The following is a 27714-nucleotide window of genomic DNA, read 5'->3' as shown; positions in this document are numbered from 1 at the left end:
GACAGAGCAGAGTATGAGAGGTTCTACAACAATGAATTAAGGCCTGGCTTAAACTTGATGAAAGAGGAGGGAGAGGTTCTGCAATGGAAGGGAGAGGGAAGGGGTGCTGCGATAGGGAGGGAAAGGGAAGGGGGAGTGTGTGTTGGGGCGCTGCGATGGGGAGAGAGAGAAAAGGGGGCTGCGATGGGGAGGAAAAGGGAAGGGGGTATGCGTTGGGTAGGGGGAGGGTTGCGATGGGGAGGGAGATGGAGGAGGAGTCTGTGATGGGGAGGGAGGGATTAGGGTTTGGGAGGTGGTTTGCCCGGTCACTAAAATACGGTGGCCATGTCAGCATTGTGTTTGCTGGAGATTTGCTCCAGCGAGCTCGGGGACACGCTTGTCAAATTTTAAAATCTTTTAGGGACCCTTTTCTCAATAACAAAAGTCAAGTACCATTTTGTCAATGCCAAAATCTTTCGCGTACCGATTTGGTATTTACCTCTTAAATGAAATTAAAAAAGGCTTATAGGGACAAAATGGTAAAAAAGTGGGATACTCACATTACAATCTTAAAATGAACAACCTAACTTGTCTCTGAACTCGGAGCTATCATCTTCCTCTGCCTCGCCTAAACTCTATGCAAAGTTCCATGGCCGACGAGACCACCAGCTCTGGTGCTATCTCCTTGTCTTCAAATACCTTATGGTTCCTTGCTAACCATATCTTCCAGAGCATCATGGCCACTAACGCTACCTTCCTCAAACGTATCCTCAATGGCTCACCGTTCGTTCTAGCAGTGAGGTAATTGCTAAATTTTATCTTCCTCCAGACTTTGTTTGCATGTGTACGTTCAATTAGACAGTGGTTGACTATTTCCACAATTTCTCCACATCTAAGGAAATTATTTGTACTGACTGAAATTCATTGCTGGAGTCACTGTCTGACTAGAAATCTGTGATGAACCATTTTCCAAAAGAATGTTTTTACCAAGGTTCTAAAGAGGTACCGCTCTCAACTAATTTAATTGTAGTTCAACTCAAATAATTGTTTTATAATAAAATAATAAATAAAAATATAAATAAATACATTAAAACATAATTATAATCAAATACAAATCTTAAAATATTATCTAAATTTAAAATATTCTATCAACTAAAGTCTTATGATCATATCAAAGTACAAATTTAAAAGTCAAATAACAAAAAAAAATATCTAAAAATATGAATTGCCAACATGAAAGTTTGTCATAAATCATTAAAATCTGCAAAAATTTACTACAAATTTGCGTTGGGATAATCTTGATTGATACTATCATCTATAACCTATGATGCACAGACACTGACATGGACACGGAATACGACACGACATGACATGACACTGGACACGTCGATGCACGAATTTTAAAATCTTATAAGACATAGGAACACACATATATATAAAATATAAAGTATTTTTTAGATAAATCGTAATAATATTTTGATATTTTATTAATATTAAAATATAAATTAATTTTTTAATTATTTTTAATGTCTTTATTTAATTATATAAAATATTTAAAATATTTTTTATTTTAATAAATAATAACATATACAATTTCTAAATTTATTTCAAGAATACATGTTAAGAATAAGGAAGTGCTCACACGTGATGGTATTTTGGTAGTTTAAAGTAGCTCAATATGTATATGGGTACTGTTGTAGTCATCGCCTTCACCAATACCTCCCTACTATTAACCAAAAGGAGAGATCTCTTCCAAGTCTATAGTTTATGGTCCACTCTGTCTTTTATATAGTTGAAGGTATGAATTTTGGATCTTTGACCAATCGCTGGGAGTCTTACGTATTAATTTTGATTGCCCACATGAGGGATTTGCAATAGATTAGTTAGTTGGTCCCAAGTGTGATTCAATGTATTTTTGCTAAAAAATATTGATGATTTGAAAAGATTAACCACTTGAACGCTGATTTTATTGTAGTCATCTAGTGTTTGTAGCAAATTCTGGCACTTCTAAGCATTAGCCATACAGAAACATATGGAATCGTCTACGAAAAATAGGTGGTTAATCATAGTGCATCTACTATTGAGTCTCAAGTTTAAAATCTCCTGTTTTTGTTTTTCTCTGGAGTAGATGAGAAAGTCCTTCTGTATATAGTAGTAAAGGTAAGGAGATAGAAAATTACCTTGTCTCAATCCCTACCTAGCCTGAACAAACCATAAGGTTGAAACATGCACAGCAATAGAGTAAGACACTGTAGTAATACACTTTTTAATCTAGCCAATCCATTTTGTACCCAAATCCAGCTTCTCCATTATCTGCCACACGAAAGCCAATTTTTTTTTATTATAGGCTTTCCTCATGTTGATCTTCACCGTCAAATCTTTATCACCGTAGCTCTTATTCTTCAAAAAGTGCATGAACTCGTGCACTATTAGGACATTATCACTAATTAGCCAACCTTTGACGAAAGTACTTTGGTTGGGGCTAATGATTTTGTCTAGTTTCCCTTGCATCCAATGAATGAGGATCTTTGAGATCTTCTTATAGAAGACACTATATGATTAATAGGTCGTATACGGGTTATAGAGTCCATATTTTGAACCTTGGAGATGAGATAGATGTGAGTCTGGTTCAGGGGTCGTAGCATTCTTCCATTGAAAACAAAACTCTTAACTACTTCTCCTAGATCACCTTTGATAATGTCCTATAAGTGATAATAGAATTTGCCAGTGAAACTATCATCTTCTGAAGCAGAAAACAGGTTGATTGAAAATGTAGTATGCTTGATTTCCTCCTTAATAACTCTTCGAGTAAGTCTTAGTGTCTTCGTTTACCTTGCTCACAAGATCCTAAATATCTATGGCTGATAGTCTCGGATTAGTTGATGTAAAGATGGCTTCAAAGTATTCAGTTGCCACTTAATCTATGCCCTCCGCATTCATTTGGAGATTTTTGGAGTTGTCCACTAAATGGTAAATTTTGTTCTTCCTATTTTTGGCTTGAAACTTTGAGTGAAAGAATCTAATTTTTTGGTATCTCCATTTCAATCATTGTACTCTTGATTTTTCTTTTCAATATATTTCTTCATTCAGATAGGCCTTAGTGAGATCTTGCTCCATTTGTAGAATAACCACCATGTCCTTTCCTTGTTCCTTGGCTTTCTCTTGTTCCAACTTAGATTTTAATTCAATTATGACCTTTTGTGAGTTGTGATTGCTAGATTTCTACTATTCTACTAGGGATGTCTAACCTTTTTGAGCTTTTTAAAAAATTTGAACATAGGTGAGCCATTAACTTCTCTTAACCACGCTTCCTTTACAATCTCTAACACTTCCTCATTTTCACACCATTTTTTCTGGAATTTAAATCTTTTCTTCTCTTTGACTTTCTTCTCTCTCTGTCAGTCAATAATAAAAGTGGATAATGGTTAAGACCGATGTCTTTCAAGTAAATTATTATTGTTTTAGGTAGTTTACTTTAAATTGTTGGGAGATTAGTTATCTATCAATTTTTTCTTTAGTTAGGTTGCTTCTGAATTACTTATTGCTCCAAGTAAATTTTCTTTTTTTTAACCCCAAATTTAAGAATAAGATTATATACAATAAGAGAATAATAAAATATTATGGTTTGATATAAAATAATTAATTTGGAGGTCGATGTGATTTTATTCAAATTTAAAAGATTAATTTGACTAAAACTTAAAATTTGAGGGATCAAAATCAATATTTGTTATTGTGAAAAATGTGTTAATCTTAAGAGAAGAAAGTAACTAGCCCAGTGGAAAATTAAACAATGTGTTTAATTTAGATGAGCTTAAGATGTTAGTGTAATTTGTCTTGTATTTGATAAAGAGTATAGACTATATGTCTATATGATACAACTAATCTTAGTTGGTGGGATAATTATATATTTTGGGTGAGTCTAGGACAAAAGAATGGTAACTAAATATGATTAAAAATTGATCATCCAATGAATAGATTTCATGTGGTATGTAAAATGTAGTGAATAGGTTTTGTATTATAGACTAACGTGTAAAATACACTGTTTAAAACTGTAAAAGAGAAAGAAAAATATCAACGCCTTGTAACTTTATAATTAAAAAAGTTAAGGAACCCTGATAATAAATTTATGGTGATTTAATTAATAATTTAACTTAACAAAGTGAATTTAAATTTTAATTTAAAAATCATGATAAAATTTCTAATAAAATTTTGAATTTAAAGTTTACATAGCCTGATAATAAATTTATGGTGATTTATATAATAATGTAACTTAACAAATTGAATTAAAATTTTGATTTAAAAAACATGAAAAATTTCCTAACAATACGTTGAATTTAAATTTTTATGAAAATAGCAAAAATGTTTAAACTAATAATAATTTAACTTAAGAAATTGAATAAAAATAAAAAAATAAAGTTACGAATATTATCAAAGAAATTAACTAATCATTAGTTAATAATTAATATAAAATAAAAGGAAGACATGATGATGAAATATCTTTTTTTAAAAGGTAAATTATTTAATTTTGATCTCACGGTGGGACTACATTGAAGCTAAATGAATTTTTTTTTATTCAAATAGAACACTTTAAACTTTAAAAACCAAAACAAGATTACATCTAAATGTAAAAATCCAATTTAATACTTTACCCTTTTTAAATATATCATACTTGTGAATATATATTACAAAAAAGGCTTATTAATAAAAATCAAATTTAATTTTGTTATATTGATAATATAAAATATTTTATATAGTTGTTTAATTATAATCCTTTAGACAATCATTCATACTGTTAATAAAAAATAATTATTTTTATTGATATGAGAATACATAATTGAATATTCGTGTAAATTACTTTATATTAACAGTATATCAAAATTAAATTCATAAAAATATATATAAATATAATTGAACATTAAAAATTTAATTAGGATAATGAAATAATAATTAATTACACATTTTAATTTATTTAAGCGCAGATTTATGTTTATCTATTAATTTTAAATTTAAGTGTTACTAAAAAATTTTGAAAAATAGCTATTCTTCCTCTCTTGTATAGTTGTATAGCAACTATGTTTATTAGGGTCAAACTATAATTCATTTAATTCCATTATTCCAACTCTTTGCCATAACTCTGATTTGTTCTTTGATTTTAGTCATGTTAGCCACTCAATTCTTACAAACAAATCCTTATATTTTTAGTTATTTAGTTAGTGAGTGAGCATAATTATGTACTAGCTTAAATGGTTACGAGATCTCACTTGTGAATTGTATAATTTGAGTGAAATTAAATGATTTACTATTTAAAATGTTCTCATTGACTCAAAGAAGGAACTTTTGTCTCTATTTAGTTTTCCAATATGTGAATGTTTTATATTAACATGTTCCAAATTAAATGATAATTTTAAAACGTTTTACAAATATCAGAAAAGAAAAAACAATACAACATTGTGTGTAATTTTTGTGGTGCTCAGAAACTAAATGCTACCAAATATAGAAGTATAAATAGAACGTAGTATTATGTCCCTTAACTGGCATTACGGGTAAAGGCAGTTGCTTAGCTTAGATGGAGGAGTAGACCTACGTGGCCAATGCCATTATTGAAAATATCAATGGTCCCAGCACGACTATCAACGTCACAGTTAATTTTGGCTAATTATTGTCACTAGCGCTTAACTACCAATAAACTTTTTCCGCTTGAAAATGAAGCAAAACTATCATTACTTATTCTAAGATCTGATCAGAAATCACTATTTCTATTTCTATGGCACCTGCATCTTTTTACCTACTAAAACTTTAGATAATTGTTGACTCCGCAAATTAAACTTTTTCTCTCTAACCTTACATTAATGTTCTAATCCTGCTGTTTTTTTTTTTTTTTTATTTATTTATCCTGCCTACCAAAGCAATTCTGCATTTCTGCCTTCTCTTCCCATTCTGTAATGTCTTCCCCTTACAAAGAAAAGTAACACTGTTTGAAGGCCTCTTCCCACCTTATACTAATTGCAACCTTTCACCAAACTTTTTACTAATCAATTCCCATTTATTCACCTCATGTTCTAAGCCCCCCCACACACATGCATATAAATACGACACACACACACACCCTCCTTCAACTTCAAATTAAGCAAACTCAAAAGTTTATATCATTCTTTTCTACCTCCTTCTATTTTGCCCTCAGAAAATGGCAAACCCAGTGATCCACTTCTTCGGCATCTTGTTCTTGTTACAAACAATCTCAGCACAAACAATAGCTCCAGCACCAGCAGGACCAACAAACATCACAAAAGTTCTGGAAAAAGCAGGACAGTTCACAACCTTCATCAAGCTCCTCAAGGCCACACAGGTAGCCGATCGGATCAACTCACAGCTCAACAACTCCAACCAAGGCCTCACGATCTTCGCGCCAACCGATAACGCCTTCGCCACCCTCAAATCTGGCACCTTAAACTCCATAAGCACCCAAGACCAGCTCCAACTGGTGCAGTTCCACATTCTCCCGACCCTCTACACCATGTCACAGTTCCAAACCGCAAGTAACCCCTTGCACACGCAAGCCGGTAGCAGCGACGACGGACAGTACCCTCTCAATGTTACTACTTCAGGGAACCAAGTGAATGTCACCACTGGAGTGGTGGACACAACTGTGTCCAACACTATCTACAGTGATAACCAACTTGCTGTGTACCAGGTGGACCAGGTGCTTCTTCCTTTGGCTCTCTTTGGCGCTCCCCCTACCGCGGCTCCTGCCGAGGCTCCAGCTCCGAGTAAGCCGGAGAAGAATGTGAGGGCCGCCTCGGATGCTCCCTCTGGCTCTTCGGATTCGTCCACGGATGCTTCAAATGCAGTGGCTGTGAATGGCTACACAGTGAAAGGAGCATTGGTTGTTGCAGTTATCACTGCCATCATGATGAGTGTTTCTTGGCTGTGAATGTAAGTCTTGAGATGGCTTCCTTTCTTTTTTTGTATTTTTTTTTCTTTGTTTTTTGTTATTATTTTTTACCTTGCTCCAGAAAATGTCATGCTGATTGGTGATGGTGATGGAGATCTCTTGTACTGTGTATTGCTGCAATATTAAGAAAAAAGTTTTGGATTCGTTTTTCTTTTCTTTTTGCTGGTTTCTTTCTGACTTTTAGTTATTTAAATGTTAATCAAGTTCTATCATTTTCTTTTTTCCCATTATTTTGATTAAAAAAAAATAGCCGTATAAAATTTTTATTTTAGTCTAAGAAATTTACACGATTACTTATTTTGGTTCTCAAAATTTAAAATTACTCATAAAAAAAAAGGGTTATTTTAGAAAGATGGAATTTTTTAACTAAGGATTTCAATGACTAAAATAGATAACTGTGTGAATCTTAAAGACCAAAAAGGAAATTTAGTCACAAAACATAGCTCTACTACTCGTCATAGAAAGTAGAAACAGAAATTTTTTTCTTCTTTCACAAAGCATAAAAAATGAGGTTCACGGCAGTAAAAAATGAAGACAGTTTTTTTTATCGTTCTATCAAAATTATTAGCACTAAAATTTCGCAAACCAGGTCATAATACATATTTCCTTACCAATAAAAGTGCATGGTGTAACATCAATCTACAAATTTGAATAGATCAAGTGTTCATTAGATGGCAGAAGTTTTTCATTGCCGGTTAGAACGAACTCAATCATGTTGAAGAATTTTGTTACGTGTATATAATTTAAAACATAGGGTGATATTATACTGTCAACATTAGATGAGGTGTTGAGCAAATCTAAGTGAAGCCACATCTCATCCAATGGTTGAAGTATCAATACAATATAAATGGAAAAAAGGCTCAATAGTCAGCAAAATTTTTTTTTAGACCACACATTTAAATATTGCTAGCTAACTGCTAGCCAAAAACAATAAAATCTATTGGCCTTCTAGCATTCCTTATATAAATGCACCTGACATTCCTTATATAAGTGCACATATGACATTTTTTTTTTCTGATGATATCTCCCAACTCTACAAGTTTCTAATAAAGAATATAGCAACTTAAGAATCAAAAGCCCATTTCTTACGCCAGAGCTTGATGGACACAGTGCTGTGTATAGGTTGGACACAGATTAGGATACTGCAAATTAAATTAAAGTTGTACAAACGGCAATTTCAACAAAATAGACTTCACAGCAACTAGTGATTCAATGATGATGTGAACTGTGAAGAAATAATACGTCAAAAACGTAAATAATGGTTGCCTAGAATTAAAAAGTCATCAATTCATATATAGTTACAACAACCACATAAACCAAAATGGGGCTGCATCAAAATGTGCCTTCTCTAACTACCACCCATCCCATCCCTTCTGCTGAAAGCAAAAGCTTCCCCAAAAGCACATTACTTATCTTACAAGCATCTTGGGGATGGCCTACGTATCCCTCTCAACAACCGTTAGCAAGTGATTAGTCAACACTCAATATTATTGCTGTGGTCCCTTCAAGAAATCAAGAAAGTCTGTAACTTCCGCCAAGAAAAACATTTGGAGCAGGACTTTCTAATCTCTTGCCAATCAAAAATGGAACTCGTATCCCCCACCCCCGGGAAAGCCTCCTCCGAAACCACCACCGGGAAAGCCACCTTCGAATGTGAAGTGATACTGCTGTCCACCAAACCCACCGGCACCAAATGGATTGAACCCACCACCCCCGCCACTGGTCATGTCTTCAAGGTCCTCCCCTCTATCGTATCTTGTGCGTTTGTCTTCGTCACTAAGTACCTAAAAATGCAATGAACCAACCACTTATTCAACAAAATATAAACGTCCCACAAATTTCTCTGAAGTGTAAAGATGTTGAACATAAGTGAAAAATGATTCTGTAAGAATGATAAACCAGATACCCTCCCCTCATAAAAGCAAAGTCAGGTTAGAAAAGAGTATGACATCTTATTCATGAATATGACCTCATATGCTGCAGCGATTTCTCGGAACTTAGCCTCTGCTTCTTCCCTGTTTTCTACATTCTTATCCGGGTGCCATTGCAAAGCAAGTTTCTTGTATGCGCGTTTTATCTCAGGGGCGGAAGCTGTTTTTGAGATTCCCAAAATCTTGTAGTAATCCTTGCGTTTGCTCAGCTTTAGAGCTTTCTCAGCCCTCATTACTGCTTCACGGATATTCATGTCCTGCATTTACAGACAAAGTACTACTCATCCACAGCATAAACATATGTTTATAAAAGCATTGCGGTATTAGTGAATCATAAAATACCAAATGTTCAACTTCAAATAAGTAAAATTAAATAAAGAGATTTTACTGCAAGTCGAAAACCTTACTATGATGATGATGCGCTTTTTTATGCAGTTTTTGTTTGGGAAAATAAGAAAAAGCTTGTCATTATCAAATTCAACAGCTAAGATCATGAAATAGAGATAAGGAAAGTCTGTTTCGTTTCCTTACTGGATTAATTAATTATACAGGTCAAGAAATTTATCCAAATCTCAGAATCATAAAAATACAAGAATAACAGGGTTTGAGCGAAAGAATAACACGACAAAGGACTAAACTAATTCATCCTATTGAGTTATTAACTAAGAGAGCTAATGAGGTCAGACCAACTTCAGTCTCAAGTTTAACCTATTAATAACCTACAATAAACTTTTTGGATCAACGCATATGGACACTGGTAAAAGATCTAATTTGTCTGGTTCTAACATGAAGCGACATGTATTGGGTCACCTTGCTTTTATGTTTGCTTTCTCTCTTGTTCCTGTACGGTATCCTCTTATTTAGCGGAACACGCATCTGTGCTCTTCGAGCGAAAAAAAAGACTATTAGACTCGCTCCAAGTATGAGGGATACATACTCCGCTTATCTCTTCTCTTTCTCAAGGATTTCTTATCTCGGGAACAACGAATTGAAAATGGAAATATGAATATTTCTTCCTCAGAAAAATCATTCTAAACACTAATTAATTATAATGTTTGAAACATGCCATATGAGTTCAAACTATAAAACAAACCTGAGGAGATTTTTGAGCAGCTGATTTCAGATCCTCAACAGCTCCCTCCCAATCCTCTATTAGAAGTTTGGCTTCTCCCCTCTGAAATATTGAGCATCCAAAAAGAGAATTAGTGCAGCCCATATAAGATATTACTACTACAACATATTTGATCCATCTCGTTACAAAAGACATAACACGAATAAAAGAAAAGACAATTTCTATAAGATTATGGCCCAAAAAATTATTGCCGACAGATAAAAGAAGCACAATTTTGAAATTATATCAAACCTGAACAAGGGCTTCAAGAAGCTCCTCATTGATTTTAAGAGCTTCATTACAACTGTCCAAGGCATCTTTTCCTCTGCCAAGCTTGACTAGGACTTTACATAATTCTAGATGAAGATGAACATTATGTGCAAGATGATCAGGGTCAACTGCAAGTGCAGTTTTGAATTCCTCCACTGCCACACGGAGTTTACCCTTATTTGCATTATCTTCAGCCTTCATGAAGAACATAAGAGAAAAGACAACAAATCGTCAACATCCAAAACAAAAAGAAGACAGAAAAATTGACATGTAATGGTATGCTACAAGAAATTTCAAAAGTTAATCAGGGCTTACACTTTTTGTCTTTTTGAGTAGATTTTTCAATCCAAAATATGCTTTTTTTAATTCACTGTGCTCTGGATCCAGGCGGAGGCCTTTCTGGTAATGCCTAAATATATATATTCACACATAAGATGCATTAATTTGTATTTTTTTTAAAAAAAAATACATAAAATGCTAGAATACTTCAACAACATTTTCCACTTGACAAACCTGGTGGCAACATCATGATCAGCTAAATAGTAATATGCACGACCACGCAACAACAATGCCTCTAAATTATTTTCATCTTCCTTAAGAAGGAATCCAGACTCAGCTATGGCATTTTCATACTCTTTATCAGCTATCAATAACTTCACTTTCAGTAGCTTAGCCTATGGAAAGAAATGCATATAGAGTTAATGTGCTGGTTGAATATAACAAACCCAATCCCTACTGCCTGGGCCTTCAGACTACATAGATATGAAGCTGAAATGATATTAATGAAACTGAAAGAACATAAAAATGTTACCTCGATGCAAGCTGGAGAAAAAACAAGAACAACTTTATCAATATATTCTAAAGATTTTATGAAGTTTCCTGAACCAAAAAGGGACTGAGCTGTTTCTAGGGCACTCTTAGCCTGCAATAGCTGGGAGAGCTCCTTTTCTGCAGTTGAATGTCCAGGTTTGAGCTCCAGAAACTTCTTGTAGCTCCCCTCGGATTGCTCATATCTGCATTAAAAGCACATGAATGATATTAAATTTCAAATCAGGATTATGAGATACTTGGGGGATAAAGATGGGAGGCAAGAAGTGGATAAAGATGGGTTAGCATGATGGCTACTTTCTGAAATCAATGGATTCTCAGAACTCATGGACTCCAGAACCCCCCCCCCCCCCAAAAAAACAAAAAGTTGGACAATTCTAAGATTCAAATGTCTTTTAACCACCTGTGTGCAAAGAAATGCTCAAGAGAAAATACATTTCAATAAGCATCACATAATTTTGGTTTCAACACTATCACCTGTTCTTAGAAAACTTTATTTTTATCATCTTACCATCGTCAAAACCAAGACCTAGCATTTAGCATGGAATTTCCTCTAAAGATTATAAAACATGAAGCAAAAGGATAGGATTCAATTCTTCAAATCAAACAGACCTGCACAATTGACGAAGAACTGATGCACGGAATAGATATGCTTCTGAAAGATTTGGGTCTGCTTCTATGGCAGCATTTAGATCATCAAGTGCCTCAGTATAATGTTTAACTTTTATACTTTCTGATACCTTATCAAATAACTCAGCAGCATTTCCAGATTTTCCACCTGATGATACAACCAACAAGATGGTTCAAGCAACAGACAGCAATTCGACATTGAACCACTGTAGAACTTCTAGAGGCACGGAAAGAGCTAGAAATGACAATTTTTGGGGATGTGCACGTGAATTTATTTGATCAATCCTAATGGAGAAATGTGGTTTCTCCATTGAAAAAATGGAAAGGCAAAACAAACACATGGCACAAAATAAAGAAACAACATTCCTGGATATGCAATATCACATCTTTGGACTTTGGGTCAAAGAAGAGGGCCTAAGGCTGCAATATCACTTTTTAATGCAGCTGTTCAGCTCCTCACTTTCTAACTATGGTTGATAAAAGATGTATGGCAAAACCTTCCATCTTCCATTTTATGAACTGATGCTACACTACATATCAACAAAAATACATTGTTTTGATCAATGCACCATCAAATAGGTCCTTACTTTTTCTCTTCTTTTTCTTTCTACCAGTGATAATAATTCAAATACGACCCTAATATATCAAATGCACATCATGTTCTTTCCCAAACTCAAATCCACCTAAGACGTTTGACTTTTTCACCATCAAATTACAAAACTTTTACTACTGCTGTTAAGGGATCAGTTAACAAGTTCCTCATAGGGAACCCCCTAGGCATAAACCCGAATTTGTTCCTTTCGACAACAATCAATGAAACAAAGTCCGATCCAAGCACTAAAATTATGAAATTTAAGCCGGGGCAATAAAAAGGAAATCAAATTACTCCTACAAAGCGATTTAATGAAAAGAAGAAACACCAATTTTGAAGGAGATAATAAAAAACCAGAGTCAGAGTGTTTGTTACCTGAAGCAGAAACTAGAGGCTGAAGGAGAATGAGTTGGCAAACCAAAACAAAGTTGAGTATAAAGAGCGCGTAAAGCAACCCCCTGCACGCTACCGAATCCATCGGCAGCAACAACAAACCCATAACACTAAGCATTGCAAATCTTTTTCCCTTTTCGTTCTGTGTTTTGTGTGTGTCACATAAACATATCGCAGCGGAAGAAGAAGAAATCGATGGAACTGGCCACTGTTCTACAGAGACAGAATAACCTGACGCAGCAGCCGGAGGCAGGAACGGCTTTTTTATTTTAATTTAATTTAATTTAATTTTAATCTGATTTCAGTGATTTGATTTGATTTGATTTGATTTTTCTTAACGAGAAGTAAATAACGAAACCAAAGGAAGGGGTGGAAGTGTGGAACCGGGAATATAACACCAGGTTGATATACATGTCATACCACGTAGTTTTAGCCAATCATTGTTCTACACGTTGGACTTAGGCCAGCCAACTTGCCGTTCTCCTGTTCCCTTGAGTAAAAAGTACCGTCTAATGTCTAATAAGAAAAAAACAAAAAAAATTATGAAGAATGTTAAATCTATTTGTAGCTAATTAAACTTTTATTTAATGTGCATATTTAAAATTTATTATTTGTCATTAAAAATATTTTAATTTCCATAAATTAGCATTGAATTAAAAAAAAAAAAGCAGTCACAGTCGCGAAACATCACAAATATTTAACAAGATATGTATCTTTTGTGGGAGAATCTATGATGTTGTGTTTATTCAATTGTTAATAATAAATAAATTAATAATTTTTAGATTTTATTTTACAATTTAAATTTAAGGAGCGAAAACAATTTTTTTAAAATTTGAATTTTTAAAATAAGATAATATAATAAAATTTTAAAACCTAACAAAAAGATAAGTTTTAAAAAAATTTAAATTAAACAAAAAAATTACTAAAAAGACACCAAACTTAAAATTTAAATTCAAATGAAAGATAAGATAACAAGATAACTAAAAATTTGAAAAATTTAAGAAAAAGATAAGTATGATAAAGATTAAGAAAGATAACAAGATAAGATTTGAAAATTAAAAAGAAAATTGACTAACCCAATAAGAAGATTACTAACAGGACACCAAACTTTAAAATTTGAAATTAAATTAAAATAAGATAACAAGAAAATTTGAAATTTAAAAGGGAAAGATAAACAGTATTAATTTTAAAAATTTTTAAAAGAAAAACACTAAAAAACACCAAATTTAAAAATTTTGAAATCAAATCACAATAATTTTCGAAAATTTTAAAAGAAAAACACTAAAAGACATCAACTTTAAAAATTTTGAAATCAAACAAGAAAAATAGCAAGAACAATTCGAAGATCAAGAAAGCAACAAGAACATTTTTTTTAAGATCAAGAAGAAAACAAAATTAAAAGAAAACTAATAAAAAGTACCTGAGCTAAGTAATAAGACAAACGGTAGTTGCCAATCTCGAACAATCCTCGACGGCGCTAAAAACTTGGTGTGCGAAAATGAAATTCGCACAACTGAACCGGCAAGTGCACCGGGTCGTCCAAGTAATACCTCAGGTGAGTGAGGGTCGATCCCACGAGAATTGTTGGATTGAACAAGCTGTGGTTATCTTGCAGATCTTAGTCAGGCGAATAAAAAGATGATTGTTATTGTTGTAGGTGCATAAACAAAACAATAAAGAAAACAATAAAGAACAGACATGGAAACAATGATAGAAGGTAAGTTAAGGCCTTGGAGATGCTTGTTCTTCTAGATTAATACTTCTTACTGAATACTTTAATAATGAGTGATTCGTTCAATGGCAAGGCTATAAGTGATTAAAGCCAGGGCTAGTGGCCATTAATCTCCTTTGATCCAGATCACACGCAGGTGCTAATGGTCATCCAATCTGAACGAGGGTGAAGCACTGAAGCTTACGCAATCTAGTCTCCGGTGATCCTACTCAAAATGTCACAGACAAGGTCAGATCTTCCGGATCAGAGAATGATGCTCTGTAATCTAGCCTTAACACCACAGAGACCTCAATTACCCATGTCTAACGAGATTTCATGTCACGTATCCCAATGGGCCCAAATACTCTCTTGAAACCTGTGATGTATTTTCAAGCTGTAGCTCAATACTATCCGGCTAAAGTTTCGCAAGAGCTCATGTAGAATAAGGAGTCATACTCTCGTTCCACCCCAGATTCATAAAGATGAAAAATGAAAAGACATCATAGAATGGAATCAAACATGAATTAAAGTAGAAGAAGTAATAATATTAATCCATAGGAATGAGCAGAGATCCTATCCTTAACCTAGGAGGTTTAGTTGCCCATAATTTATAGAAAATAAAGTGTGATATGTTTTGAGAGGCTGAAGATCCTAAACATGGGTGATATTCTCCTATATATACTAATCTAATAATTAAAAACTACAAAAATGATAAACTAAGCAAAAGGTGCGAAAATCTACTTTTGGGCCCACTTGGTGAGTGCTTGGGCTGAGATTGGCGTCCAACTTGGATGAGCGGGCGTGTCCACGCTTCCTTGTGCTCCCTTGATGGTGTTGAACGCTAGTTTTGGGCGTTCAACGCTGGCCTTGGTCCTTCTGGGGCGTTGAACGCCAGAAAGGGGATAAGTTGGGCGTTCAACGCCCATTTTGGGCAGTTCTTTTCAAAGAAAAGTATAGACTATTATATATTGCTGGACAGCTCTGGAAGTTAGCTTTCCAACGCCATTGGGAGCGCATCTATTGGACCTCTGTAACTCAAAAAATATTCATTTGAATGCATGGAGGTTAGGATTTGACAGCATCTGCTATCCTTTCTTCGCCTCTGAATCAAACTTTGCCAAAACTTGACAAATTCACCCAAAAATTACCTAAAATCATAAGAAAAACACAAAAACTCAAAGTAGCAACCAAAATATTATTTTGCACTAAAACCTACTAAAACATAATAAAACTTAATAAAATATAACTAAAAATACTAAAAAAACAGTGTCAAAAAAGGTATAAAATATCCACTCATTAGTTACATCTTTGACCAAGTATGCCAATAACATCGTATCAATTACAACCTCCTTTGAATAATTCTAATTGAAAATTAAAAGACCTTGGCATAAGTGGACGAGTATATTCCAAATATCACCAGGAAATTAACTTAAATATATTTGCTTGATAAATCAAATTTTCTTTGCTTGAAGACATGTAATTATTGAAAATGAGAAAATTTAGTTGTTTATTGACAATTTCTATTGACATTTATCTTACTTTTGACAAGTTAGGAGTGTCAAGTTCTTTTATGTTGACAATCCAATTTATATTGAAAATATCAGGTGATTTTAAATTACCAGTGTCAATTAACATTAAGAGTGCCAAATACCTTTAAATTGATATCTTAAAAACATATTTTCTTGACAAATTGAATGCTAATCATTAATAGACTTAACAAAATTCTTAAGTCTATAAAAGTTTTTACATTGATAGTTGAATACCTAATTATTGTCAATAGAATTTGTTAGAATTTGTTCGACTGTATAAAGTTTGTAAGCGTGTCAAATGATATCTATTCTAATTTTTGCACATTAAATGTGTCTCAATTGATCTTTGTCTTAACCTTCGATATTTTAGTTGAAAGCTTTTGACACATATTCCTTTATTATTCCAATTAATATTGTTAATTGACACAATTTTTCTAACTTTAGAAATAACAAAATCTTAACTTTATGAAGTCGTTTCTTTCATATGTTAAGCACTAAGTGTTAATTAGATTTAATAAAATTTCTAATCATATGAAATCTTCATACTGACATTCTAATCGTTTTGACTCTAAACGCAAATAGACTCAACAAAATTTCTAAGTCAATTAAACTTTTGTACTTATGAATTACATACCCAAATGTCAATGAGAGATTGTTTTTGCCATGATTTTAGACTTGACGCATTTTTTTTTAAATAAAACTATAACAATGTAAATAAAATAGTTCGAACAAAAAGACAAGAAAGAAATAAAAATTTAAAAGATAAAAAAAATAAAAAAACTAAAGAATATTAGGATGAATAAAAAAGAGAAAAGAGATTGAAAAATAAAAGAAGAAAAAAATTTCGGTAAATAAGAAAAATAAGAGTTAGAGAAGGGAAAAAAGAAGAAAAAGGATAAAAATATAAATGAGAAAAAGATGAAAAGACGATAGAAAAACAAAAAAGATGAGCCCATTCTTTGTTATATATTTTTTATATCCTTATCAAAATTATCTCTTATTTGCAAAAAAACTATTTACCTTGTCCTTCAAAAATTTCTTTCGAATTACCTTTTACATGGTTTATTGGTGCGCGAAATTAGAACTTGTACAACTGAACCGGCAAGTGTTGTAGAAAGATAGTTATTGTTGTAGGGGCATAAAATAGAGTAATAAAGAAAGCAACAATGAATTAACGTAAAAACAATAATAAAGAATCAATTAAGGCCTCGGAGATGCTTGTTCTTCCGAATTAATACTTCTTATTGACTACTTTAACAATGAGTGATTCATTCAATGACAAGGCTGTAAGTGATTAAGCCATGGGTCGTGGTCATTAATCTCCTTTGATCCAAACCATACACCCGAACAGGTCAGTCAATCTGGATGAGGATGAAGCTCACACAATTCAATCTCTGATGATCCTACTCAAAACGCCACAAACAAGGTCAGATCTTTCGGATAGGAGAATGATGCTCTGTATTCTAGCCTTAACGCCACAGAGACCTCAATTACCCATGACTAATGAGATTTTATGTCACGTATCCCAATTAGCCCAGATAGTCTCTTGGAACCTGTGATGTACTTTCAAGCTGTAGCTCAATAATATCCAGCTAAGGCTTCGCAAGAGCTCATGTAGAATAAGGGATCATACTCTCGTTCCACCCCAGATTCATAAAGATGAAGAACAAAAATACATCATAGAATGGAATCAAATATGAATTAAAGTAGAAGAAGTAATAATATTAATCTAAAGGAATCAGCAGAGCTCTTATCCTTAACTTAGGAGGTTTAGTTACTCATGCTTTAAGAAGGTGTAAAGTAATATGTATGTGCTTCTTCCTTCCTGGGAGGCATGATCCTCAAGAGGAAGGAAGAACCTAATTTATAATAAAAACTCTAAGAATAAACCTAAAAGATATTTTTTTAGTTAAAAATTACAAAAAGAAAATAAGATAAGCTAAGAAGTGCTAAAATTCACTTTGAGCCCACTTTGGTCATGTGCTTCGTATGCCTGGCGTTCAAATTAGGATTCTGGGCGTTGAACGCCTATTAGGGGGGTGAGCGTGCTATTTTCCTTGCTTCCTGGGTGGCGTTGAACTATAGTCTTGGGTGTTCAATGTTGGCCTTGCTCCTCTTTGGGCGTTGAACTCCAGTCTTGGGCGTTCAACTTGGAGGCTGGTCCTTCTTGGGCATTGAACTCTAGAGGTTGGCGTTCAATGCCCTCTTTGGGCAGTGACTTCAAAAGAAAAGTATAGACCATTATATATTTCTGGAAAGCATTGAAAGTTAGATTTCCAACGCCGTTGAGAGCGCATCAATTGGACCTTTGTAGCTCAAAATATGCTCATTAGAATGCACGGAGGTCAGGATCTGACAGCATCTGCTATCCTTTCTTTGCCTCTGAATCAGCCTTTGCCAGATTTCACCAATTTCACACAAAAATCAGCTAAAATAATAAGAAAAATACAAAAACTCAAAGTAGCATCCAAAAGCTGAATTTTGCACTAAAAATTAATAAAACTTAATAAAACATAATAAAATATAAGCAAAAACACACTAAAAATGCTGTGAAAAAGGGTATAAGATACTCCGTCATCAGAATACCAAACTTAAAATATTGTTTGTCCTCAAGCAACCAACAACAGGATAAGACAATTAGAAGAGAAAAATACAATAGGACTCAGAGATGTCAATGAAGCTCAGTTCCAAATATTGAATGGGGCTATTCGCTCTTTATTTCTGAACAGTTTTGGCATTTCACTTTCCTTTGAAGCTCAAAAATATTGACATCCCTTGGAATTAGAATCCGGATGATATTACTTACTCTCTTGTTTTAGCTTTTCTTGATTCTTAAACACAGCTTTTTGTTTTGATGCTTTGCACCTCTTTGAGCCTAGTTGTGCTCTAAGCGTTTTGTTTTCAAGTATTACCACCGGATACATAAACGCCACAGGCACTTAACTGGGGGAACCCTTTGGATTCGAATTTAGCTTTGCTTAAATTCCTAGACAGTGGTGCCCAGAGTTCTTAAGCGTACTCTTTAGCTTTGGATCACGACTTTAACTGCGGAGTCTCAAGCTTTTTACTTGACACCTTCACACCACAAGTATTTTGTTAGGGATAACAACTCATTTGAGCTTTTTAGGCCAATTTTGACCCTCCTAACCATTGATGCTCAAAGCCTTGGATCCTCGCTCTTTTTTTTTTTTTGCTTTTCTTTTTTTTCTTTTTTTTTTTTTGCTTTTGTTTTTCTTTTTCTTTTTGCTGCTTTTTCTTTCTTCAAGAATCAATATTTTTTAATTTTTTAGAGTATCAATAATACTTTTCTAAATTTACCATTCTTCAAGAGCCAACATACTCAACTCCAATATCAAATATGCGCAGTTAATTCATACATTCAGAAAATAAAGATAAGGCCACCACATCTTAAGTAATTAGAATAACTCATGATATAACTCGAAATCTTATACATTTTATTACTTCTTTTTGAAAAATATTCTTTTTAAGCAAGGTGGGCAATTCATGAGACATCTTTAACCATAAAATTTTTTGAAAATTTTGAAAATAAACTACTAAAGCAAAATTTTGAAAAAGATCATGCAAAAGCTAGAATAGAAAACAGAAATTAGAATGAAATACTGAAAACCAGAAAGAAAAGGGAGATGAAACTCAACCACCTCAGTGCTGATGGTTGCTCAGGCTGTGCTCTTCTGTGAATATGATTCACCTCCCTTTGGTGCCATTGATGATAATATACACCTAGAACTTGCTCTACAACACCAAACTTAAAAAGTTTGCTTGTCCCCAAGCAAAGAAAACTTGGTCCCCTATTGGCCTTTAAATGCCAGGATTGCTTCCCTTATGGGCGTTGAACGCCCAAGCTCTCTTCCCCCTTCTGGCGTTGAACGCCAGTAAGGGGCACCCTCCAGGGTGTTCTGTTTCTCCCTTATGCGTTCCTATTTCTGTTCTAAGTGCTACACATGATCACAAACGTTAGAAAAAGAGAAAAACTATGAAAATTAATAGAAAATAAAATAATATAAAATCAAACTAGAGTAACAGAAAGAAAATAAAAAAGAAGGAAATATTATATGATACTTATGGTTGGGTTGCCTTCTAACAAGCGCTTCTTTAATGTCATTAGCTTGACACCTGAATGTTAAATTTTTTTCCTCTTCTTTCAGTTGGTTACAAAAATGACTCCAAGGGAGAAGAGGAGAAGATTAGTGCCCTCGGATGTGAATTCCTCCTAACAAGCTTTCTGGTATTGTTATCAGAGTGATCCTCCTTGCTTGTTATTAGGGTAGGGTTGGATTGCTTCTGGATGACTGTCTCTTTTTCATGGATATCATCTTTTGTTCCTCAGTCACAATCCCTTTTTTAGTGCTTTCTTTGATTATCTCTACCATCCTGAATTCAGAATTTGGGTGTTTTGTGATGGGTGGAGTGTACCTTTCATCAAGAACCTCTAGAATTGGTGGTTCAGTGAACTCACCCTCTATGTAGCTCTCTGCTTCATTGGAGTGTACATTCCTATAATTGTTTTCCTCCCTTACAACCTCCTTTGTTCGTACATCTTCTGCTTTTTTCATGTGTAAGGGTGGAGAGTTCTCTAATTCACTGGGGTATGGACTCCTTTGAATGATTTTCTCACATTCTTTTATAAGAATTTGCATTGCTTTTCTTGTGAGGGAGTTTGCTTGTTCCTCTTCCCAATGCTTGGTAATCACCCCCACATGCCCCTCTACATTCTTGACACTTATTCTCATATCATGTATGCAACTTTAAGTGGCATCCTCTAATTCTTTTATGGTAAGCTCTAAAGCTGATAGTTCTTGATAAGGATATGATGTTTCTTGATATGAACAATAAAATGATGGCTCTTGATATGAGTAGAAAAAGCATGGTTCTTGGTATGAGTAAGCAGGGGATGAGGATGGAAAATTTTTCAAAATTTCCTCTATTAATTACTCCGGTTCTTGACAGGTGATGAGCGGATAATTTATACCCTTTTTGGTATTGTTTTTACATAATTTTTAGTATGTTTTAATTACTTTTTATTATATTTTTATTAGCTTTTATTCAAAAATCACATTTCTAGACTTTACTATGAGTTTGTGTATTTTTCTGTGATTTCAGGTATTTTTTTGCTGAAATTGAAGGACCTGAGCAAAAATCTGATTCAGAGGCTGAAAAAGGACCGCAGATGCTGTTGGATTCTGACCTCCCTGCACTCAAAGTGGCTTTTTTGGAGCTACAAAAGACCAATTGGCGCGATCTTAATTGCGTTGGAAAGTAGACATCCTGGGCTTTCCAGCAATATATAATAGTTCATACTTTGTCCGAGATTTGATGGCTCAAATTGGCGTCCAAAACCAGCCTAAAACATCTTGGCGTAAAACACCCAAACTGGCACCAAACCTGGTGTTTAACTCCAATAACAGCCTATGCACATGTAAAGGTCAATGCTCAGCCCAAGCACACACCAAGTGGGCTCTGGAAGTGGATTTCTGCACTATCTTCACTTAGTTACTCATTTTCTGTAACCCTAGGCTACTAGTTTAGTATAAAAACTACTTTTAGAGATTTATTTTAAAGCTTTTGGTTAGTCTTTTGGTTAATCTTAGGCTATCTTTTGACCAAACTTTTATCTTTTATCATCTATTGTACACGTTTGGAGGGTGACCTCACGGCCATGCCTAGACCTTTCACTTATGTATTTTCTACGGTGGAGTTTCTACACCCCATAGATTAAGGTGTGGAGCTCTGCTGTTCTTCATGAATTAATACAAGTGCTATTGTTTTTCTATTCAATTCACGCCTACTTCTTCTCTAAGATATTCACTCACACTTCAACCTGATGAATGTGATAACCCGTGACACTCATCATCATTCTCACTTATGAACACGTGCCTGACAACCACTTCCATTCTATCTGCAATAGCTTGAGTGTATATCTCTTGGCCTCTTGGTTCACGACGCATGGTTGCCTCTTCTGACAACAGAGCATTCCATTCCGTGAGATCAGAGTCTTCGTGGTATAGGCTAGAACCATTGGCAGCATTCCTGAGATCCGAAAAGTCTAAACCTTGTCTGTGGTATTCCGAGTAGGATCTGGGAAGGGATGAGTGTGACGAGCTTCAAAGCTGCGAATGTGGGGCACAAGTGACAGTGTGCAAAAACACAATGGTCTTATTCCGACACTAGCGGAAACCGACAGATGATTAGCCGTGCGGTGACAGCACATATGGATTTGTTTTCATCTGAGAGGATCATACAGCTTGCCATGGAAGGAGGTAACGCATGGTTGGAAGAAGACAATAAAAAAGCAGAGGTTCAGAAGCAACAAAGCATCTCTAAACGCTTATCTGAAATTTCCACCAGTGAATTACATAAGTAACTTTATCTTATTTTATATTTTATTTATATTTTAATTATCAAAACCTCATAACCATTTGAATCCGCCTGACTGAGATTTACAAGGATGACCATAGCTTGCTTCAAGCCGACAATCTCCGTGGGATCGACCCTTACTCACGTAAGGTATTACTTGGACGATCCGGTGCACTTTCTGGTTAGTTGTGTGGAGTTGTGAAAAAGAGTTGAGATTAAGATTGTGCGTACCAAGTTTTTGGCGCCATTGTTAGAGATCACAATTTCGTGCACCAAGTTTTTGGCACCGTTGTCGGGGATTGTTCGAGTTTGGACAACTGACGGTTCATCTTGTTGCTCAGATTAGGTAATTTTATTTTAATTTTAAGCTTTTTTATTTTCAAAAAAAAATTCAAAAGAAAAAAAATAATAATATATAATTTATATTTGTTCTTCAGAATTTTTAAGAATGAATTCTAGAGTTTCAGATGATATGTTGAAGCCTGGCTGGCTGTTAAGCCATGTCTAATTTTTTTGGACTGAGGCTTCCACTTATCATTGCAAGAGCCTTTGGATTCCCATCTAATTGGTTGTTGTATATCTAATTTGTATGCTGAAGCTTAGCTGGCCATTTGGCGATGTCTAATTTTTGGACCGAAGCTTTCACATAAAGCTTGGCTGGCTATTAAGCCATGTCTAAAATTTTGGACCGAAGCTTTAAACTAACATTGCATGATTCCTGGAATTCTTATTAAAAATTTTGAAATCCTTATTTTTCTTTTTCCAAATAATTTTTGAAAAATCCAAAAAAAAAATTTTAATAAAATCATAAAACCAAAAATATTTTGTGTCTCTTGTTTGAGTCTAGTGTCAAATTTTAAGTTTGGTGTCAATTGCATATTTTGATTTTTTTTCTTTAAATTTTCGAAAATCCATGCATTGAGTTTTGTTCTTCATGATCTTCAAGTTGTTCTTGATGATTGTATTTGTTTAATCTTGTGATTTTCTTGTTTTGTGTCTTTTCTTATTTTTCATATGCATTTTTGAATCATTAGTGTCTAAAGTTTAAAAATTTTTAAGTTTGGTGTCTTGCATATTTTTCTTTTCTTAAAAATTTTCAAAAATATGTTCTTGGTATTCATCATGATCTTCAAAGTGTTCTTGGTGTTCATCTTGATATTCAAAGTATTCTTGCATATTTTTCTTGTTTTGATTCATAATTTTTATGTTTTGCATCATTTAGTTGTTTTTCTCTCTCCTCATAAAAATTCAAAAATAAAAAATATATCTTTCCCTTATTCTTCTCATAAATTTCGAAATTTTGATTGATTTAGTCAAAAGGTTTTAAAATTTAATTGTTTCTTATGAATCAAGTCAAAATTTCAAATTAAAAATTCTATCTTTTTCAAATCTTTTTCAAAATAAAATTTCAATCATATATTTTTCAAAATCAATTTCAAAATCTTTTCTAACTTCTTATCTTTTCAAAATTGATTTTTAAATCTTTTTCAATTAACCACTTAACTTTTTGTTTGATTTTAAATGTTTACTATGTCAATCATATCTTTTTCAAAACCACCTAACTACTTTTCTCTCTCCAATTTTTGAAAATCACTACCCCCTTTTTCAAAAATCCTTTTAATTAATTAATTTATTTAGTTTTCAAATTTTATTTTATTTTTTCCCTGAATTTTCGAATACTAACCAATAATTAAAATAAAAACAAAAATATTTTTCTTTTATTTTAATTTAAAATTCGAATTCTCTCTCTCATCTCTTTCTATTTATTTATTTATTTATTTATTTACTAACACTTCTCTTCTTCTTATAATTCCAACCTTCTCTCCTTCTCTGTGCTCGAATTTTTCATCTTCTCTCTTCTTCATTCTACTCTTTTATTCTTCTACTCACATAAAGGAATCTCTATACTGTGACATAGAGGATTCCTATTCTTTTCTGTTCTCTTCTTTTTCATATGAGCAGGAGCAAGGATAAGAACATTCTTGTTGAAACTAATCCGGAACCTGAAAGGACTCTAAAGAGGAAGCTAAGAGAAGCTAAAGCACAACACTCTAAACGGGACCTGACAGAATTTTTCGAAAAAGAAGAAGAGATGGCCAAACCTAACAACAATGGTGGAGATGCATGGAAGATACTTGGTGACTTTATTGCACTCTCTTCTGACTTCTGTGGAAGGAGCATCTCAATTCCTGCAATTGAAGCAAACAACTTTGAGCTTAAGCCTCAATTAGTTTCTCTGATGCAATAGAATTACAAGTTTCATGGACTTCCATTGGAAGATCCTCATCAGTTCTTAGCTGAATTCTTGCAAATCTATGACACTGTTAAGACCAATGGGGTGAATCCTGAGGTCTACAGGCTTATGCTTTTCCCCTTTGCTGTAAGAGACAGAGCTAGGACATGGTTGGACTCACAACCTAAAGACATCCTGAACTCTTGGGAAAAGTTGGTCAATACTTTCTTGGCCAAATTCTTTCCATCTCAGAAGTTGAGCAAGCTTAGAGTGGAAATTCAAAACCTTCAGATAGAAGGAAGGTGAATCCCTCTGTGAAGCTTGGAAAAGATACAAGCAATTGATCAGAAGGTGTCCTTCTGACATATTTTTAGATTGGAGCATCATATGTATATTCTATGATGGTCTGTCTGAATTGTCCAAGATGTCATTGGACCACTGGTGCACGAAATCGTGATCGTTCATTCCTTGGTAACGGCGCCAAAAACTTGGTACGCACGTTCATAATTTTAGTTCTTTGTTACAACTTCGCACAACTAACCAGCAAGTGCACTGGGTCGTCCAAGTAATAAACCTTACGTGAGTAAGGGTCGATCCCACGGAGATTGTCGGCTTGAAGCAAGCTATGGTCACCTTGTAAATCTCAGTCAGGCGGATTCAATTGGTTATGGAGATTTGATAATTAAAAGATAAATAAAATATAAAATAGGATAGAGATACTTATGTAATTCATTGGTGAGAATTTCAAATAAGCGTATAGAGATGCTTTTATTCCTTCTGAATCTCTGCTTTCCTGCTGTCTTCATCCAATCATTCCTACTCCTTTCCATGGCAAGCTGTATGTTGGGCATCACCGTTGTCAATGGCTACATCCCGTCCTCTCAGTGAAAATGGTCCAAAATGCGCTGTCACCGCACGGCTAATCATCTATCGATTCTCGATCATACTGGAATAGGATTTAGTAATCCTTTTGCGTCTGTCACTACGCCCAGCACTCGTGAGTTTGAAGCTCGTCACAACCATCCCTTCCCAGATCCTACTCGGAATACCACAGACAAGGTTTAGACTTTCCGGATCTCAAGAATGGCCGCCAATAATTCTAGCCTATACCACGAAGACTCTGATCGTAGATCAGGAGGCTAAGAGATATGCATTCAAGCTTGTTGCATGTAGAACGGAAGTGTTTGTCAAGCACGCATTCATAAGTGAGAATGATGATGAGCGTCACATAATCATCACATTCATCATGTTCTTATGTGCGAATGAATATCTTAAAGAAGAAATAGGCTTGAATTGAATAGAAAAACAATAGTACTTTGCATTAATTCATGAGGAACAGCAGAGCTCCACACCTTAATCTATGGTGTGTAGAAACTCTACCGTTGAAAATACATAAGAACAAAAGGGTCTAGGCATGGCCGTGAGGCCAGCCCCCAAAAGTGAAAAGGTCTATCAAAGTATGATCAAGTGTGTCTAATACAATAGCAAAAGGTCCTATTTGTAGAAAACTAGTAGCCTAGGATTACAGAAATAAGTAATTAACGCAGAAATCTTCTCCCGGGCCCACTTGGTGTGTGCTTGGGCTGAGCATTGAAGCTTTCATGTGTAGAGACTTTTCTTGGAGTTAAACGCCAGCTTTTGTGCCAGTTTGGGCGTTTAACTCCAGCTTTTATGCCAGTTCTGGCGTTTTGACGCCAGAATTTCTATGCTGATTTTGAACGCCGGTTTGGGCCATCAAATCTTGGGCAAAGTATGGACTATTATATATTGCTGGAAAGCCCAGGATGTTTACTTTCCAACGCATATGAGAGCGCGCCAATTGGGCTTCTGTAGCTCTAGAAAATCCACTTCGAGTGTAGGGAGGTCAGAATCCAACAGCATCTACAGTCCTTTTTCAGCCTATGAATCAGATTTTTGCTCAAGGCCCTCAATTTTAGCCAGAAAATACCTGAAATCACAGAAAAACACACAAACTCATAGTAAATTCCAGAAATGTGATTTTTATTTAAAAACTAATAAAAACAAATAAAAACTATCTAAAATATACTAAAAATATACTAAAAACAATGCTAAAAAGCGTATAAATTATCCGCTCATCACAATACCAAACTTAAATTGTTGCTTGTCCCCAAGCAACTGAAAATCAAATAGGATAAAAAGAATAGAATATACAATGAATTCCAAAAATATCTATGAAGATCAGTCTTAATTAGATGAGCGGGGCTATTAGCTTTTTGCTTCTGAACAGTTTTGGCATCTCACTTTATCCTTTGAAGTTCAGAATGATTGGCATCTATAGGAACTCAGAATTCAAATAGTGTTATTGATTCTCCTAGTTCAGTATGTTGATTCTTGAACACAGCTACTTTATGAGTCTTGGCCGTGACCCAAGGCATTTTGTTTTCCAGTATTATCACCGGATACATAAATACCACAGACACATAACTGGGTGAACCTTTTCAGATTGTGACTCAGCTTTGCTAGAGTCCCCAATTAGAGGTGTCCAGAGCTCTTAGGCACACTCTTTTTGCTTTTGGACCACGACTTTAACCGCTCAGTCTCAAGTTTTCACTTGACACCTTCACGCCATAAGCACATGGTTAGGGACAGCTTGGTTTAGCCGCTTAGGCCAGGATTTTATTCCTGTGGGCCCTCCTATCCACTGATGCTCAAAGCCTTGGATCCTTTTTATTTTACCCTTGCCTTTTGGTTTAAAGGGCTATTGGCTTTTTCTGCTTGCTTTTCCTTTTCTTTCTTTTTCTTCTCTTTTTTTTTTCGCATATATTTTTTTTTGCAAGCTTTTCGCTGCTTTTTCTTGCTTCAAGAATCAATTTTTTTATGATTTTTTAGATTATCAATAACATTTCTCTTTTTCCATCATTCTTTCAAGAGCCAACAGTTTTAACATTCATAAACAATCAAATTCAAAAATATGCACTGTTCAAGCATTCATTCAGAAAAATAAAAGTATTGCCACCACATCAAAATAATTAAACTGTTTTAAAATTCAAAATTTATGTACTTCTTTTTTCTTTTTCAATTAAAAACATTGTTCATTTAAGAGAGGTGATGGATTCATTTTCATAGCTTTAAGGCATAGACTCTAAGACACTAATGATCATGTAATAAAGACACAAACATAAATAAACATAAAGCATAAAAATTCGAAAAACAGAAAAT

At 34.3% G+C, this 27714-nt stretch overlaps 2 protein-coding genes across 2 annotated transcripts; one reads left to right on the top strand and one right to left on the bottom strand.

Annotated features, from left to right (window-relative positions):
- Positions 1–527: 527 nt before the first annotated feature.
- LOC112759142 (fasciclin-like arabinogalactan protein 11) lies at positions 528–7082 on the top strand. Its single transcript, XM_025807965.3, has 2 exons — positions 528–780; positions 5886–7082. The coding sequence occupies exon 2, from the start codon at positions 6164–6166 to the stop codon at positions 6908–6910; it is 747 nt and encodes a 248-aa protein (XP_025663750.1). The 5' UTR covers positions 528–780; positions 5886–6163; the 3' UTR covers positions 6911–7082.
- Positions 7083–8028: 946 nt separating this feature from the next.
- LOC112759141 (dnaJ protein P58IPK homolog) lies at positions 8029–13065 on the bottom strand. Its single transcript, XM_025807963.3, has 9 exons — positions 12669–13065; positions 11684–11849; positions 11055–11256; positions 10757–10917; positions 10559–10652; positions 10226–10438; positions 9956–10036; positions 8901–9119; positions 8029–8715 (listed from the first exon to the last, which is right to left on the bottom strand). Exons 1-9 carry the CDS (start codon positions 12802–12804, stop codon positions 8509–8511), a joined length of 1479 nt encoding a protein of 492 aa, XP_025663748.1. The 5' UTR covers positions 12805–13065; the 3' UTR covers positions 8029–8508.
- Positions 13066–27714: the final 14649 nt, after the last annotated feature.

The sequence above is a fragment of the Arachis hypogaea genome, chromosome 16, assembly GCF_003086295.3.
Source record: "Arachis hypogaea cultivar Tifrunner chromosome 16, arahy.Tifrunner.gnm2.J5K5, whole genome shotgun sequence".
In the NCBI taxonomy this organism is placed as follows: domain Eukaryota; kingdom Viridiplantae; phylum Streptophyta; class Magnoliopsida; order Fabales; family Fabaceae; genus Arachis; species Arachis hypogaea.
Note: the sequence above shows the minus strand (reverse complement) of the source record. Positions and strands in the feature narration are given on the sequence as shown.